Source organism: Sphaerodactylus townsendi, linkage group LG04, assembly GCF_021028975.2.
Source record: "Sphaerodactylus townsendi isolate TG3544 linkage group LG04, MPM_Stown_v2.3, whole genome shotgun sequence".
NCBI classification, from domain to species: domain Eukaryota; kingdom Metazoa; phylum Chordata; class Lepidosauria; order Squamata; family Sphaerodactylidae; genus Sphaerodactylus; species Sphaerodactylus townsendi.
The window spans coordinates 101,896,866-101,913,655 of record NC_059428.1 but is presented as its reverse complement, the minus strand read 5'-3'; the positions used below and the strand labels follow the sequence as shown (position 1 = coordinate 101,913,655).

Sequence of the window (16,790 nt, the reverse complement as noted above, 5' to 3'; positions counted from 1 at the left end):
TCAGCTTGTGTTCTGAAAATTAAACCTGCACCCTGCCTTTACAATTAGAAATTATTCCTACCTTCACACTAGCAAGAACTTCATTAGTAAGACGAACAACAGCTTCACGTGTACATTGTGTTGAGAATGTAGGAACATTTTTCCAGATCCCATGAAAAACTGATCACAGCTGCTTGTCTAGCAACTGAACAGGTTTTATTGACTTATATGCAAGAGTGAGTTTTGAGAGAACTGTGACTGGCCTGCAGGCTTGATGTGGAGGAGTGGGGTCTTAACCACAGCAACTTCAGCGGCCATCTTGACAACCACAGTGTTGTTCCCAGACACTGCGTGGAGGAAGATGGCCTCACTTCCAAATATTAACTCTTTCCTCAACTGTATCATTCTTTGTAACTCTTTACCACAGTTTACAGTTACATGGCTAACTGTTTTTAATACTTCCAAAGCATGTGTTGGGGAAAAAATATCATGGTACACATGCCAGTATTAACTGAACCATTCACCATGAATTCACAGACACTTTCTATGAGTGGTTGATCATTATTTTAATAGGGTCCACAATTTTCAGTAAAGTAGTGATTCTTATCCATGGCGTATTGCTGTTGAATTTGCAGTAATGTATTAATTTAATTTTTGGTTCTCTTGTAAAACAGGTGATATTGATTATAGCGGCGTTCTCCTTGGAATGTTGATAATGCAGGATGTACAGCTTGGCTTGTTTATAGCAATCATGCCAACGCTTATTCAGGCTGGAGTTGGCACACATTCCAGGTAACAAAGTTCATCTGTGTGTTTGTATTTCACTTTTATTGTCTTTCATCCTGTCCGACCTGCAAGCATCTTAGGGCAATACACACCATGAATGAGTACAGTGCTTTCCAAAATGTGCTTTTAAACATTTTGACAAGTATGGCATATACCTGCTGTTTTTGGTGATGGCAGTCCAAAGATGTGCTTACAATGCTGGCAATAAGTGACAGCCAGATTCTTACCACAGTAAGACCCATCTAAGCTCATAGACTTAAATGGAGTTAGAAAGGTATAACTCTGTTCAGGATTTCAGTGTTACTCAATTTCCTCTTCACCTTAATCCTAACCTTTCCTCCTCTACCTTGCATTCCCTTCAGTTTGTGTGTGTTCGCTATCAATGCACAGTGAACTTATGGCAAACCCGTAGGGTTTTCAAGGCAAGAGAATTCACAGGTGGCTTGCCTCCACATGGGCTGAGTGAGTTTTGAGAGAACTGTGACGGGCCTGCAGGCTTGATGTGGAGGAGTGGGGAACTGAATCCAGAGTACAGTCTGCCGCTATTAACCTCTACACTACACTGGCTCCCTTCAGTTTGGCATGGTAGACCAAGAAACTGTTGTGTTCTATCATTCATACCTATACAAGGTATTGCTGTGGATCATTGTTGGCATTGTTAAATAAAGAGCATGTTGCAGTTGAAATGTTAGAACCAGTTTTAAAATTTTTAAAAGAGTTAATTGCTACAAATGTTAATTATTTCATTATCCTCTCCCTACTATAAACTAGAGTAAAACGTTTGAACCTTATTTATTTTATCTGAATCTTGCTGTATTCTATGCATTTGGAGCAGCTAACAGCAGCTCTTATTCAAGTAAACATGCGCCTGTTTCTCAGGAGTTTACAGTCTCAATTTTTTTGTGAAGGTGAACATTCTGTGACCCTTTAGACCAGGGGTCCCCAAACTACGGCCCGGGGGCCAAATGTGGCCCCCTGAAGGCATTTATCTGGCCCGCCAGGCATGGTGGCGATGGCTCTATTCATGTGCAGTGGGGGCTCGAGGGAGAGGAGGAACCGGCCCCAACGGCCATTGATGTGGGGCACGGGTCTGGTGGCGCGGGAGGGTTTCCCACTGGGTTGTTGTACTTGCAGTCGCTTGTCTGCCTTCAGGCCCCACACAACCCGAGAATGGGGCTACCCACCTCTGCCCCTGACAACAAGGCCAGCTGAAAGCAAACAGGGCGATCCCCACCCCCCACCTTGCGGGACCGGCTGGTAGGTGGCGAATGGGTCTCCGGGGCTTTGACTGTTGGGTCTGCTGGAGGGAAAACAGAGCTCTGGATATACCCGCTGGCTCTTAGCCGAGGTCTGCCAGGATCGGGCTCCCTTGAGCTCCCTGGGCTCCCTCTTCTCTCCCCAACCAGCCTATGCAACAAGGCAATGCACACAGGTCTGCTCTTTTTCTGTGACTGGAGTTGCTGCTTTCTAAACATTGCTGATCACAGGCAGGAGACATATTTAGTGGATACTACACTCCTATGTAAGAGTAGCCAACCCTCTAGGGAGGCCTGGAGATATCCCAGGATTACAGCTGACCTCCAGGGTGGACAGAGATCAATTCCTAGAGAAAATGACTGGACTTTGGTGACCTGTGGCTCCCACCCCAAACCCTGCACCCCCAAATCTCCATGAATTTTCTGAATTCAGAGTTGGAAACCTTACATGTGGCAACTTTCTCTGCTCAGGCCTCCACTTCCTCTCTCTCGGCTACTCCATGTGTTGCTCTCAGGCTTTCTGTTCCGCCTCACTCCCATTGGCATCAGCCAGGCTGGTGAATCGCTCACTGGCTGCTAGGGAGGAAAGAACCCAGGAAGATATCTGATTCTGGGTTAGAGGGAATGCTTCATTGGGAAAGTTCTGCTTTTTTTTTTTTTTTTTTTTTTACAGGGGAAGGTATTCCATAGCCTCCCCACCAATATTTGGAGCCCACCCTGTACTTGACATAATTTGGTCACTGTTCTAAAAACAGACCATGACAGAAAGGCTGAAAGGTGAAATTAAACATTTTACAATCATTTGTGCATAGGAATTTGTTCATAGTTTTTTTTAGTCCGGCCCTCCAACAGTCTGAGGGACAGTGAACTGGCCCCCTGTTTAAAAAGTTTGGGAACCTTCTTTAGACAAAGCTGTAACAGAGAACTGCAAATACTAATATGGCTTTATGAACACTTTATTTTTAGTAATAAAAACAATGTAATTTCAGGAAGAAATCATATTAGAACTGAGAGAGTAAAAGTGACTTTTTTTCTCTCTTTTGCAGCATTATCAAGGAAATATTGAGAATATTGACACTGATTGGACAAATTCTCCTTTCTCTGGCTGCTGTCTTCTTCGTATGTCTTGTTTTAAAGACTTATCTAATAGGACCCTACTACCGCAAACTTCATATGGAAAGCAAAGGAAATAAAGAAATCCTGGTTCTAGGAATATCTGCTTTTATATTTTTTATGTTAATGGTAATCTTTCTAAATTTTAATATTTATTAAATGCACATGGGGTACTTTTTAATAGCGAATGATAGAGTTTGGCCACTAGATTTGTATTTACTCGTGAAACGCCAAACAGGTTTTCTTGGTTGGTTTGCAAGGACTCCTATATTGATATCACCAATGAATCTAATTTACAGAAGCCTAATATTAACTCTCTAAAACTGAATGTTAACATTGTGTTAGGAACAGTAGAAACGTAATTCTGTTGTGCGTCTTGTTTCTAAAGCTGTTGTTTTAAAAAGCTGCTTGGTGCTGTTACATCAGTAGAGGCTACAACTTCTGAGCTCATGGCTTGGTTCTTTTGATCAGGTTTAGAAAACAATCATAAAATGACTATGCATTGCAAGATGGCCTCTGTGCGCGCACTGTGTACTTACTATACATATATTGTTAAAAGCAGCAACAAGCCTTATGGGAAATAGAAGACCGATCAGTTTATTGTGGAGTGACAGTTATAGGCCAGAGTCCCTTCCCATCAGGTGAGGGGCCTACCAGTGCAATCCTGTGCCAAGACATGCCTGTCCAGGCTCACTGAAATTAATGAGCTCAGGTTCTGCCTAGGTTCACCGTAGGTTTCCAGAGGGGGCCTGGCTGAGCAATGTGGCACCTGCTTTGCCCACAGAGTGTTCCTGGTTCTGTCTCAGGCGTCTCCTGTTAAAAGATCTGGGGCAGCAGAGGTTGGGAGATCTTCCTGCCCCCGAGGAACTGGAGAGATGGTGCCAGAGCAGACAGTATAGAACTGTATAGTTTTCTCTGATGGAAATCAAGAAAAAGGTCCAAGCAAAAATTAAACCAAAAGGCCACATAATATACAAAGCATAAATACACACGATGCAGTTAATAAAGTTGTGGCCCTTACCTGATTAGTGGCCACTATTAATGATTGGTTATAACAACATGAATAGTGTAAAGAATTACTTGGAGATAATTACTTTCAGTAGTGGGCTGACTATGTCCAGTGTGAAATTTGCTAATTGACTCCAGCAGCTTCCTGTCTCTTACAGCCCTTTTTTCTACAGCATCTTGATTTCAAATTCTGTTACAAGAATGTTTTTGGGAACTGAAATATTCATCTATTGATTTCTTTATATTACCATTTGTAATGAGTTCTTGCTTCACTTTGGAGAGGCTGATGTTGTCTGGATGTGTTAATAGCAAAGTGGAAGTCATCAGTGTACAAGATAGATTTTCTCAAAGACAGCCTTTGGGAATAAGAGTTACAGGGTAGGTCAAGGAGGAAAATAATGGAATGATGCTTGTCGCAAGCTGCTCTTGGCTAAAACCTCTCCAGCCTACAAGGGTCAAGGACCTATAGCACATCTTGAAAAATGATCCACTCCCTGAAGAGTGTTTGGCGAAATGCCTATTCTTGTTTCAATAAACATGAGTCTAGAAGAAATTTAAAGACGACCATAGCAGAATTTTATTCCGGCATAAACTTCTGTAGGATATTCTTCTTCTCTTCCCTTTGAAACAGTGGGTTTTTTAATGGAGATAAAAATCTAGGAACTAGCTCCTATACAAAAGCCACTATCTGCTTCAGTAACAATATTATATGTCTAGCCAGTTCATTGAGAACTCATTCACCTGGAAATCTTCTAATGCAATGAAAGTTGTTATTAGCCACCAGAGGCGTAGCAAGGGGGGAAAAGTGCCAGGTGCACTGGTGTGTCATCCGCCCCTGCCCCGGAACGCCCCTGCCACGCCCTCAGAACGCCCTCGCCACACCCCCACAGGGGCGTGTGCCTGGTGCGTCGCACCCCCCCCCCTTTCCCTTGGAGCTACTCCTCTGTTAGCCACAGTGGTGTCCTTCTGTTTACATAGCCCAACTAGGTTAATTTTTCCTGTTAAGGGCATAAATGGGCCCAAGAATTAAAACTGGTAAAAGTTCAGAAAGCAGAAAGTGACCTTTTATCTCTCCTGTGGCATTCTGTAGCAGTAGGCTTTGAGGATACCACCAGAAAGTATGAACCAGAACTGGAATTTATCAGCAAATTTACCACTCTAAGACTTGGATTTATGATTGCTTTTTAATAGAAAGCTTGTATCTCTTTAAAGATTTATGTAAACTATTCATCCTGTTTTTGCCAGTTAATAGCCAGCATACCATCACTTATTAGATCTTTAAGTTTTTTGTGTTTTTCATAATAACTTATTAAACATTTTGTAAAGAAATCCTTTTTATCTATACACTGATTGTATATACAACTGCATACCCAGAAGCCAGCATTTTATACATCTGCTGAAGTATGTCTTGCCCATGAGAGCTTACTCTGCAATAAAAGTATTAGCCTCAGAGGCTAATGTTAAGATTTTAAGATTGCTTTTGTTTCTGTTTTGGGCTATAAAGCAGCTTTCTGAAGCTAATTATTTTGGCACTTTTCCCTTGACACAGAAGTGACAGAAATAGAACAACTAATACAGTTTGCAAATGTGAGAATAAGAAGAGCCATGCTAGATCAGGTTGAAGGCTCATCTAGTCCAGCCTTCTGTTCACAAAGTGGCTCACAAGCTGCCGATAGGAAGCCCACAAGAAGGAGGATTGCAACAGTGACCTCCAGATAAAACATTTATTAGAGAGGCTTTACATGTGCATGGACTCTTCACAGTCAGAGCCTCGTATCTCTGACCAGAATGCGTTTACATGAAAACCGTTTTCTTTGTGTTCAGTGGGAGAGTAGGCAAAGCCTAATAGGTAGAGTGCAAGGTTCGAATGTGCAGCGGGTTTTATTTTTATATTAATAGTGTGTTCAGAATCCTGGATTTTGTCTCGTTTATTATTTATTTATTTAATATTAGGACTGTGAACTACCTGTCAAAAGCCATCAATAGAGGCTTAATGACATGTTGTTTACCAAGTGGTTCTACTTACCTCCATGCCTTGGAAAGTTTCAGCTGCTCATTTCTAAATATGAAGCCTCTTTTAAAGAAACAGGGATTTTTTTTTCTCAAGCCCTGTTGGTAATTGCAGTTGCAACATAAGCTGTTTTATAATTAGCAAACAGCCAGTGTGGTGTAGTGGCTAATAGTCTGCTACTAGGATCTGGGAAACCCAGGCTCAAATCCCCACTCTGCTATGGAAACCTGCTGGGTGCCCTTGTGCCGGTTGTACATTCTCAGCCTCAAAACTGGCTAATATTTGGACGGGAGACCTCCAAGGAATATTAGACACATGACGCAGAGGTAGTCAACAGCAAACCATCTCCAAACATATCTTGCCTTGAAAACCCTACAGGGTTGCCATAAGTAATCTGTGACTTGGCAGCAAAAAACAAGAGCTTCGAATTTTCGAAGGCCCGAAAGAATTGAATCGCTTCGGGTATTATGTCGTGTTTTCGTTGTTACAACTTAATTTTTGAAACTCAAATAAAGTAGGCTTTATTTTTAATGCCAATAAAGGCTTACTACTACTACTACTACTACTACTACTACTACTACTACTACTACTACTACTACTACTACTACTACTACTAGTAGTAGTAGTAGTAGTAGTAGTAGCAGCAGCAGCAGCAGCAGCAATAGTAGTAGTAGTAGGCTTTATTTGCAACAGAGGTAGCCACGTCAGTCTGTTACAAAGACTAAAGCGAAGTTTTCTGTGGCACCTCAATGTTAATGTGGCCCAAGCTTTTTGGGAGCCAGAGTCTACTTTTTCAGATGCATGATGTGTTAACCTCAGCAGGCAGAAATATATACATGGCTACATCGATCAAAAAAGGGAGCGTGGGAAGGAGTTATGTGAAAAAAGTATTACACTATCGTGCACAGAATGAACGAAAATAGGATCCAGTCAAATGGGTGAATAATTCAGTTGGAGGGGGAATGGGCCACTCCCAACAGTTGATAAAATGATCAGACGCGGGGATCGTTGTCTCTGAAGAGACAACAACTTTCTACAGTGAACTAAACACTCCTGATCCCTCTTCTGATTGTAAGATTCAACTATACAACGTGTAAGTATAACTTTGCATTTTCATGCAAGGAGTTGATTGTAGCAAGTTACCATTCAGGAAACTATCTTCTCTTTTTCTTTCCCCTCTCCCAACAGATTACAGAACTATTAGATGTTTCAATGGAACTGGGATGCTTTCTAGCAGGAGCACTTATTTCTTCTCAGAGTCACATGGTTACTGAAGAGATCATATCTTGCATTGAACCAATACGTGACTTCCTTGCCATCATATTCTTTGCATCAATAGGTAACTGTCGCAGTAATGCATACAAATAATGTTTAACTTTGCTAGTTTACCAAGGAAAGACAAAAGGGTATGTTCTGTATTGTGCCCATGAAGCAGAGCACCTTGGTAGCAGTTGCGTCAAGTGCTGAGATGGCACAAAATGTTCGTGAACATTGCCGTTGCTGAGGGAACAAAGAACTGATGAGGCCATTAAGCATACTTTTCTTGAATGGGAGCCCCCTTGACTCATGGCAAATTGCTTTTAAAATGAAAAGGATATTCAGAATCAGTTTGACATGCTAACAGACAAGCTAGTACAAAAAGGAGCATAAAAATCAACTAGGATAAGCCAGCTACTTTTGTGAGTGTGACAGAATATGCACAGTCTGCTTCTCTGAGGGAAAAGAATGCTGTCAGTTTTGTTGGGGTTAAAATATCACACAGGCTCTAAAGACTGGGTATAAAGTGACTTTGTAGATTTGTTATTTACTAACTAAGAGCTTCGAATTTTAGAGCCAGTAGAAAAATACGGTATTCTTTCTTGTTCATCAAAGTTAACAGACAGCCCTGTAAACTAGAGGACTAGTTGTATGTGTTTGCCACTTCTTGCATCTCTCTTGAGCTCTGTAGCATTTTGAAATTGACAAGAATTTTTAGAACAATTCATAGTATGATAAAAGTCAACTGTTCCAGGAGAAATGTAGAACAATCAGCTTTATGTCTCTTGTATCTCAGCCACTCACAAGATCCATCTAACATTTCACAATGCCCACTATATGGACCCCTTGAGTGTAAAACCTTATAAAATTTGGGATTCTCCTCAGGTTTTGTTTAGTGATGCTGGACCTGAGTTGATCAGATATTTTAGTTCTGCCATTCAAATAATGGCCAGAGAGAGAGAGAGAGAGAGAGAGAGAGAGAGAGAGAATTTTTGTTTTATCAACATACAGAAAAAGAAAAGAGAATTAACAATAATAACAATAATACATTTTAAAAATGATTAGAAAAGATCTGCATTTATGATCTTGTAATATAAATTAATGTTAGCTGGTATACTGAATAAAACAACCTTATTCATTAATCACTAAACAATCTAGTCATTTCTTACTACATTTCCGTTGATTACATTTCTTTACCACCTGCTATATTTCTTTTGTGTTCTTGGTTTTTTTCAAGTTATAAGCCTTTATTTTTCTTTTCTCCAGTCCGCTAGAGTCTTTTTCTTCATGTAATGCAGATCCACTTGTTATTTAAAAAGAAAAGAAATAAAAAGGGAGAGATGAGAGAGAGATAGAAAAGAACTAGCAAGGAAAAAACAAAAAGAAGGAAGAGGCTGTTTCCAAGAGCACAACAGCTCACTCACACTGCTGATTCTGGATTTTCTCAGAATAAGTGGGTCTAAAACTTCCAACCCACCTGCCAAATTCATAGTCCCCAATATCTGTGGAGGCAAGAGCTAAGAAGAACTTGCTCTATAGCCAGCAAAATAGCCCCTATCAGCAGTTTGTAGTCTAGGAGCACTCTGGTTCAATCAACCAGGTTGAAATGCCATTCCACTGGAAGTCCCCCAAAATATAGAACTGGCAAAGATTTAGCCCAGATGCTTGGCTTGATCATGGCCTGAAAGAGAAGAAAATAGCTCCTTAGGATTTTTGTATAAATAGAGTAGGTTGAATTCTAAGGCTCCCTTCAAGGTGCGTTAGATTTCTGCTGCTTTCTCCTCCCTCTTGAGCAGTCACCCGTGCTGTTTCCAAGGGTCAGCCAATCCACAGGGGTGATACAATCTTTTAGGTTGTATAGCAGTCTGTAGTAGGAAGGGAAAAACCAAAAAAGCTCTGCTATACAAGCACTGCTTGGAATCTATCCCCTTATCACTTAGAAAGTATTTATCAAGTACTTATTTGTTTTATTGCCTGTGAAAAAGTCCAAACAGGTTTCCAGCCTAGGGAGCCACGCTGTGCCTTTGCCACGTGTAGGTTTCCCCCAGGGATGACCAGGTCCGGGCCATGTATCCTGCCCAGGGCCAAGGCAGCTCCTCCTTCTTGTTCTTTCTCTTCTTAGGCTTTCCCAGACAGCTTACCCTCCTCTCCTCTTTCTCCTTTCTCATGACATCTCTGTTTTTATCCCTGGGGCTTCACCTATGCTGGTCAGGCCCAGCTACACTCCTCCCCTTTTCCCTGAGATCTGCTGCTCACCTAATCCCTTCCTTTCTCTTCCCTTACTTGGGTTTGCACAGGACTGACCAGAGCCCATTCCTGCCAACTCCTCCCCAACCAAAAAAATCCCCTCTCCCCTCCAATACTGCCTTCAGCATCTAATTGATGTGGGACAGGCTGTCTTGTGGATGATGTACCCCCTATCCTACTGGGACCATCAAGCTGCTGCTGCCATTTTGGGTGGTGCCCTGACCTGCTGTTTCCTTTGGCCCAGTAGGTCAGGCCTTCTGTGCTATCTCCTGCTGTTTCCTTATCATTTACATATCAATCTGCAGTTCCATGTTTGTTTTCTGGGGAATAGACCTAATTGAACAAGTGGTAAGCATAACCAGGCAGGGACTTGGAGTGGCTTCGGGGTTGTTCTCACCTCCTGGGGTCCAGTTGGAGGAACAGGGAAGGGCTTGCAAATCTGTTCTTTCATAGAGGAACAGAAATTGAGATGATCTTCTTCATTCCTTTATATGTTACCTTTACATCCCCAAAGTGGTATATTCAGCCCAATGTGATGTAGTGGTTAAGAGCAGTGATCTCTAATCTGGACAACTGGGTTTGATTCTCCACTCCTCCATATGAAGTGGCAGGCAACGGCAAACCACCTCCAAATGTTTTTTGCCTTGGAAATGGTATGGAGTCGCGATGTCAGCTGTGACTTGACAGCACTTTCCATCACCAGTATATTCAGGCATAAATTATTTTAATTTTACATTGCAGAAGATGGAAAAGTCTAAGAGTGCGAGAAACAAGACGAATCATAGTCTGTGTGGTATAAAGGCCTTGCAATCCTTGTTGCAGGAGCCCTTGTGGCATGCAAGGGAGGGGAAGGAGGAGGCCCAGCATCTGGACATGGCCCACCTACCCTAGCAGAGGGAGAGGGAGGGGAGGGAGAGAGGTGACATGCAAGGGGAGGGGAGTGAGTGAGTGAGGGGTGGCATGCAAGAGAGGGGAGGAAGGGGCCCTGGCATCTGGACATGGCCCACCCACCCTAGTGGAAGGAGAGGGAGGGGAGGGAGAGAGGTGGCATGCAAGGGGAGGGGAGGGAGGGAGGGATGGCATGCAAGAGAGGGGAGGGAGGGGCCCCGGCATCTGGACATGGCCCACCCACCCTAGCAGAGGGAGAGGGAGGGGAGGGGGAGAGGTGGCATGCAAGAGAGGGGAGGGAGGGGGCAACTTCCCAGCTGGCAGTTCTGAACCAAATATCTAAAATATTCTGTATTCTCCAAATTAATTTTTTTTTGCCAAAATCATATCCTTAAGAGTGCTGGTGTGTTAATAATCCAGTGAAGTGTAATCATATTCACTGCTCAGAAGACTTTGAGTCTTAGATCAGAGACTTTATTTAGACATGATGCTGGCAAGAGGAAAAGCCTTGCCTCTGGGACTTCACACTAGCACAGAGTCTAATTTAAGCTAGCACTGCCGCCTGTTCAGACCAGCTCTTCATGCTTAGTTCAACACACTGTCGCAATACACACTTGTTTCCCTCTTCCTTCTCTTGCAGGTCTTCATGTTTTTCCTACGTTTGTAATCTACGAACTTACAGTCCTGCTGTTCCTTACACTTTCAGTCGTAATAATGAAGGTATATCTATGTCTTAACATCTTATAGTACAACTAAATGTTAAATGTAACATTTACGTGGCGTGCTACATATCTATTTGGCCATTTTATATTTTTTTCCCACTGGGAGATATTGTGCCTCAGATGAAGAGAAATGAAACTAGGCCTGATGGAAAATCTTGCTGCATTCCACAGTTGCCACATATTATTATTAGTTGCCTCATGCACCAGAAGTAATACCTCCCATCACGTCTGTCTCTTTAGATTCTCTGGTGCATAAATGGAGTTATTTGCACGGTACGTATGGTTGCAAACTGGAGGAAAAAATGCCCTATCCCTTTAATACCGGTAGGTAGGGGCTTAAACAGGATGTTTACCTCATCCCATGAAAAGTTTCAGTGGCCTACCACTGCACTTTAAGCCTGTGTTTAAAGGATAGGACATTTTCCTCCATGCCTGTTGGCAACCCTGTAAGTCCTATTGTTATTTGATATTGGCCAACTCTGTAATCTGTCATTTTATTGTGTAAGAGTACCATGGCTTCTTTTTAACTGGGATTTGACTATAGTCCAGTCCTCATTTAGTGACAGCCACATTTGTACCGTTACACTGGAAGTTACTCTCTGTGTAAGGATTGCTGAAATAATGCTGAGGTAAGACTGGCGGAAAACCCAGCTATCTGCTTTTTTGAATTAAGAAATATGCCAAGGAAAGGCTGTATAATCTAGCACACTGAATTGTAAGTACATGAGGATAGACAGTCTCCTTCATTGACAGTTACAGGAGTCTGTTGTAGTACTACTGATGGTGCGGGGTGGTGATTGTACTGAATGCAGATTTATTGGATTAATGTGTATGATACATGCTTCCTGTTTGTGGTAGTGTTGTGAAATTCTAAACTTGGTTATCTTTTCCAATTAAATTTACAAAGGGTAAGCCATCTTTAACACCAGTGAAGATGCAAGCAATAATGGTGACATGGTTACAACCTGAGTCAGCTGGCTGTTTTCCTTATTTCACATAAACATGGACATTTTTTGCCAGGTTGTACCTGCTGTAGAATATGGATAAGTGTTTAAAGTGAAATACATGTCTTACCCCCCCCACCCCCGAAATGCTCTGTATTATACTCTGTGCTATGTATAATTAATCATAATAATTAATTCTTGGTTTACTGTTTCCTTTTTCTGTTGCAGCAATGAAAAATAATATTATAAGGTTGTTGGTTGCTGTTGCAGTAACCAAGAGCCTGGTATCATTAACAATTGAGTGATGTGATTCCTTGTGCTAACTTGCCTGTGTTTTTCCATTGTATGTCTAAAAACAAACTCTCCCTCTCTCTTAAAGTTTTTCCTGGCAGTAGTTGTCCTGTCTCTGATACTTCCAAAGAGCAGCCAATACATCAAATGGATTGTATCTGCAGGTTTGGCTCAAGTCAGTGAATTTTCTTTTGTCTTGGGAAGTAGAGCACGCAGAGCAGGGATAATTTCTCGAGAGGTGAGCTTTAACACTATAAGAATTCTTAAAATGTTTAGAAAAACATAATTTTTGAACCAAAATTGTTAACTATGTGTTTTTCTTTCTAACTATGTAGCTTTTCTTTGAACACAAAAGAGGAATTTTCTCTTTTCACTCCAGCCACTTTTAGCTACTTCTTTTTCACCTGCAAAAGACTAGGACAGTGTATCTTCCCTATAGTAGATGGAAAATTAGTTTTTTTGGGGGGAGAGGTTATTTGGAAATTAGATGGGAGAAAGGGTTGAGTAGCTCCTTCACCCTCCGCTGTTCCACTTGCTTTAACTCACTGCTTTCCACAGCTATTTGAGAAAATGATATGCAGTCATTTAATTTCTGCTTGGCTGCATTGGTGAAGCTGCTCCGCTGTCAGAGAATCAGAAGCAGCAAAATACTTCTGGAGTTGGATAGTTTAGGACAAAGCAGCTGGTCTGGCGAAATCTTAAGAGTCAAACTTTGTTTACAACCAGTACAAGCTTTGTTAATTGTCGGGTTCCTGCACTTCCCTTCTCCATCCTTTCATACAGAGACTGATCATGAGCTTTTAATCACACATTGTGAGAAAATCAGATGAACACTTTTAGAATCTTTGAATGAAATAATATCTTTTGATTTCAAATGTACATAGCAGACATTCAGCTGGTATCAAAGCTGTTTTTGTTCTCCCCATTAAAAAAATTGTCCAGCTTTCTAGTTCTTGATGTGTTTATCAGATGCATGCTATGGTTAGCTGGATTCTTGGCTGCCTTTGTCTAATGTGCTATAATATTATCAATGAGTGGGACATTTTAGGGGTGGACAGCTTAGTTCAAATAGAGGACCCAATTGGTGCTCTTTTCCTGTGCTACTTCTACTTTCCTTACTTCCCTCCCTCCCTCTTACAACCCTCACAGTTTCTTGTCTTTCCTTACCTCCTTTGTTTCGTGGCCCTTCTCTCTCTTTAGAACATAAGAACATAAGAACAAGCCAGCTGGATCAGACCAGAGTCCATCTAGTCCAGCACTCTGCTACTCGCAGTGGCCCACCAGGTGCCTTTGGGAGCTCACATGCAGGATGTGAACGCAATGGCCTTCTGCGGCTGTTGCTCCCAAGCACCTGGACTGTTAAGGCATTTGCAATCTCAGATCAAGAGGATCAAGATTGGTAGCCATAAATCGACTTCTCCTCCATAAATCTGTCCAAGCCCCTTTTAAAGCTATCCAGGTTAGTGGCCATCACCACCTCCTGTGGCAGCATATTCCAAACACCAATCACACGTTGCGTGAAGAAGTGTTTCCTTTTATTAGTCCTAATTCTTCCACCCAGCATTTTCAATGAATGCCCCCTGGTTCTAGTATTGTGAGAAAGAGAGAAAAATTTCTCTCTGTCAACATTTTCTACCCCATGCATAATTTTATAGACTTCAATCATATCCCCCCTCAGACGTCTCTCTCCAAGCTAAAGAGTCCCAAACGCTGCAGCCTCTCCTCATAAGGAAGGTGCTCCAGTCCCTCAATCATCCTCGTTGCCCTTCTCTGCACTTTTTCTATCTCTTCAATATCCTTTTTGAGATGTGGCGACCAGAACTGAACACAGTACTCCAAGTGCGGTCGCACCACGGCTTTATATAAGGGCATGACAATCTTTGCAGTTTTATTCTCAATTCCTTTCCTAATTATCCCCAACATAGAATTTGCCTTTTTCTTTCCTGAGCTTCCTTCTTTCCCCCTGACTTCCAAGTTTCAATATGAAACTGATGCATCCATTTGGGATTACTTAGCCAACTATAATTTGTCTGAGATTTAGAACAGCTCCTGGGATCCTTTCAAGTAATGTTGCAATAACTCATCATTTAAAAACTTTTAAATCCACTTTTGTACCTTCTTTTATTGGTTTAAGGTCCTTTTGCAAAGTTGGGAGTTCTACATAATTTTATAAAAAACATTTTCTTTCTGTACCTGGCTCCATCGTGCAGATTTTTTGATCCACAGTCTGGGATGTGGTTCAGAATTAGATGTATAGATGAAAACACCTGAGCAGATCAAATAAAGGATTTTAACTTTAAGAGCCAAGGGCAAGTGCCTGCACATGCAACAGGATTTCAAATGGCAGCTAATCAGTTGATTATCACTTTATTTTCAAAAGTTTATTGACTAGTCAATTCTGCATAGAAAATTGTATTGGTAGTGGAAACAGTATGTGGTCCAGAGGGCACTCTTGTGTTAGACTTTCGAATATGAATCTGAACATATAGAACTGTAGCCAAAATGATAAAAGACAAGAAGAGCCAACATTTTGTCAAGATTTTCAAAAAATGATTCAGGGTTATAGTACAATCAAGCTTTCATACCATTTCAAGTATGAAAATCTAGAGTTCAGGAAGACTGTGAAACTTCCCAGATTTGGAAACCAAGGTTAGGCTAAAAGGACTTGACAATCTGATACTACTCATACGTTAATGCTAACCTAAAATAATTACAGTGTTTTTCACCAAACATCTTATGTTTTCTGTATACGTTCCTATCAATTATAACCCCTTTTGTTCTCAATTCCTAGGTCTACCTCCTGATATTGAGTGTCACTACTCTAAGCCTGTTGCTTGCACCGGCATTGTGGAGAGCTGCAATTATGAAGTGTGTACCAAGGCCAGAAAGACGGCTGAGCTCATGAAGATGTTATTACAAAAGCTTCCGTGCAGTACCTGCCTACATGGTTGTTTAATTTCTTACACAGAAAACAAAGTTTTATGTTTTTGTATTTAGTTAGGAGTACACTGATGAAACAAAATGCAACATTTTTCACGAAACAAATTCTTGTTTTGAAATATGGAATAATATTTCTGTTAAATTGGTTATGCAAAATTGGATTTTTCTTTTTAAAAAGCAATCTGTAACACTAATCATTGACTACTGTGCCTTTTTTAACATTATTTGCATTCACTGCAGAGAACTGTGTATTTTATGGTACCTGTGGTATCGTTATGGAACTTTTGAGTACATTTTTCTAGTCTAATGTCAGCCACAAAACATGTATTTTCTGTGGTATATAAAGTTTAATTATTTATTTCAAAAGTAATGTTGAAAACTGTTAAATCTAAGGATTTAAAATTCCTAAAGAATGGTATTTCCTCTGATTTGTCCATTTTACTGTCTTGTACTTACTGTAACTTTGATTTCATACTATAATTGTTGATTGATAAATAATTTATTGAGATTGGAAATGGACCTGTTTTATTGATATCATTGAGAATTTCTTATTTTATGTTAATTGTTTGAGACCAAAGTTCAGTAGAAATTGAATGTTTTCCTGGAAGTGGGGAAAGTGTATTTGGGTTTTGTCTTTTTTCCAGATGGGTAATTCAGAAAATAACTTGAGTGTTTTCAAAAACACTCCAGATGGGTAAGAAAATAACTTGAGCATTTTCAAAAACTTCACAACTCAGAAAATACATTTTCAGAGAAAATAAAAATAAGTGTTCAGCTAATACACTCTTTCAATTCTAACTTAAAATGTAACTATAAATGGCTATTGTTATCCTTTTTGCAAAAATGCATTGGTATAGACAGCTTTCTCTGTCATCTGAACAATTTTAGCAATGCTTGCTGAAATCTACAGCTATAGAACTTCAGTATTAGAAACTGAAGCCTCTTTGTAGCTGAAATTGATGGACTGATGACTAAGCAACAGTTTTAAAAAATTAACTAGAAGGAAATCGTTTTATATCCTGTTGAGGACTCCTGACAATTCCTCTAGAGTCAATCTTTACTCTTAAATTTTTTTGCATCACCATACTAAGAACTTTTACCTCAGAATTTTGTTCAATTTAACAAATTATCCCTCATGATATTGTAAAGGTGGCTCATGTTGCTTTCCTATTTTAATTTTTGAAATGATTTATATTTGTATGTAATTCTCAATTATATCACATCTAAATAAAACCTTTGTATCCTACCTTTCTGTTGATTAGACAACAATTAAAAAAGATAGTAGCAATCAACTTTAGAAAAGTACACATATATGTACTGGTATAAAACTAGCAATTAAAAATAAACA

At 40.6% G+C, this 16,790-nt stretch overlaps 1 protein-coding gene across 2 annotated transcripts in view; it reads left to right on the top strand.

Moving 5' to 3' along the window:
* Positions 1 to 16,780, top strand: part of TMCO3 (transmembrane and coiled-coil domains 3) — a 33,183-nt gene extending 16,403 nt beyond the window's left edge. For both annotated transcript variants that reach the window (XM_048493121.1, XM_048493122.1), the window contains exons 8-13: positions 654 to 771; positions 3,068 to 3,263; positions 7,342 to 7,492; positions 11,186 to 11,265; positions 12,591 to 12,740; positions 15,294 to 16,780. In XM_048493121.1, coding sequence (XP_048349078.1) covers positions 654 to 771; positions 3,068 to 3,263; positions 7,342 to 7,492; positions 11,186 to 11,265; positions 12,591 to 12,740; positions 15,294 to 15,407 — 809 coding nt within the window. In that variant the 3' untranslated portion in view covers positions 15,408 to 16,780. The remainder of the gene's footprint in view (positions 1 to 653; positions 772 to 3,067; positions 3,264 to 7,341; positions 7,493 to 11,185; positions 11,266 to 12,590; positions 12,741 to 15,293) is intronic.
* The last annotated feature ends 10 nt before the right edge of the window (positions 16,781 to 16,790 follow it).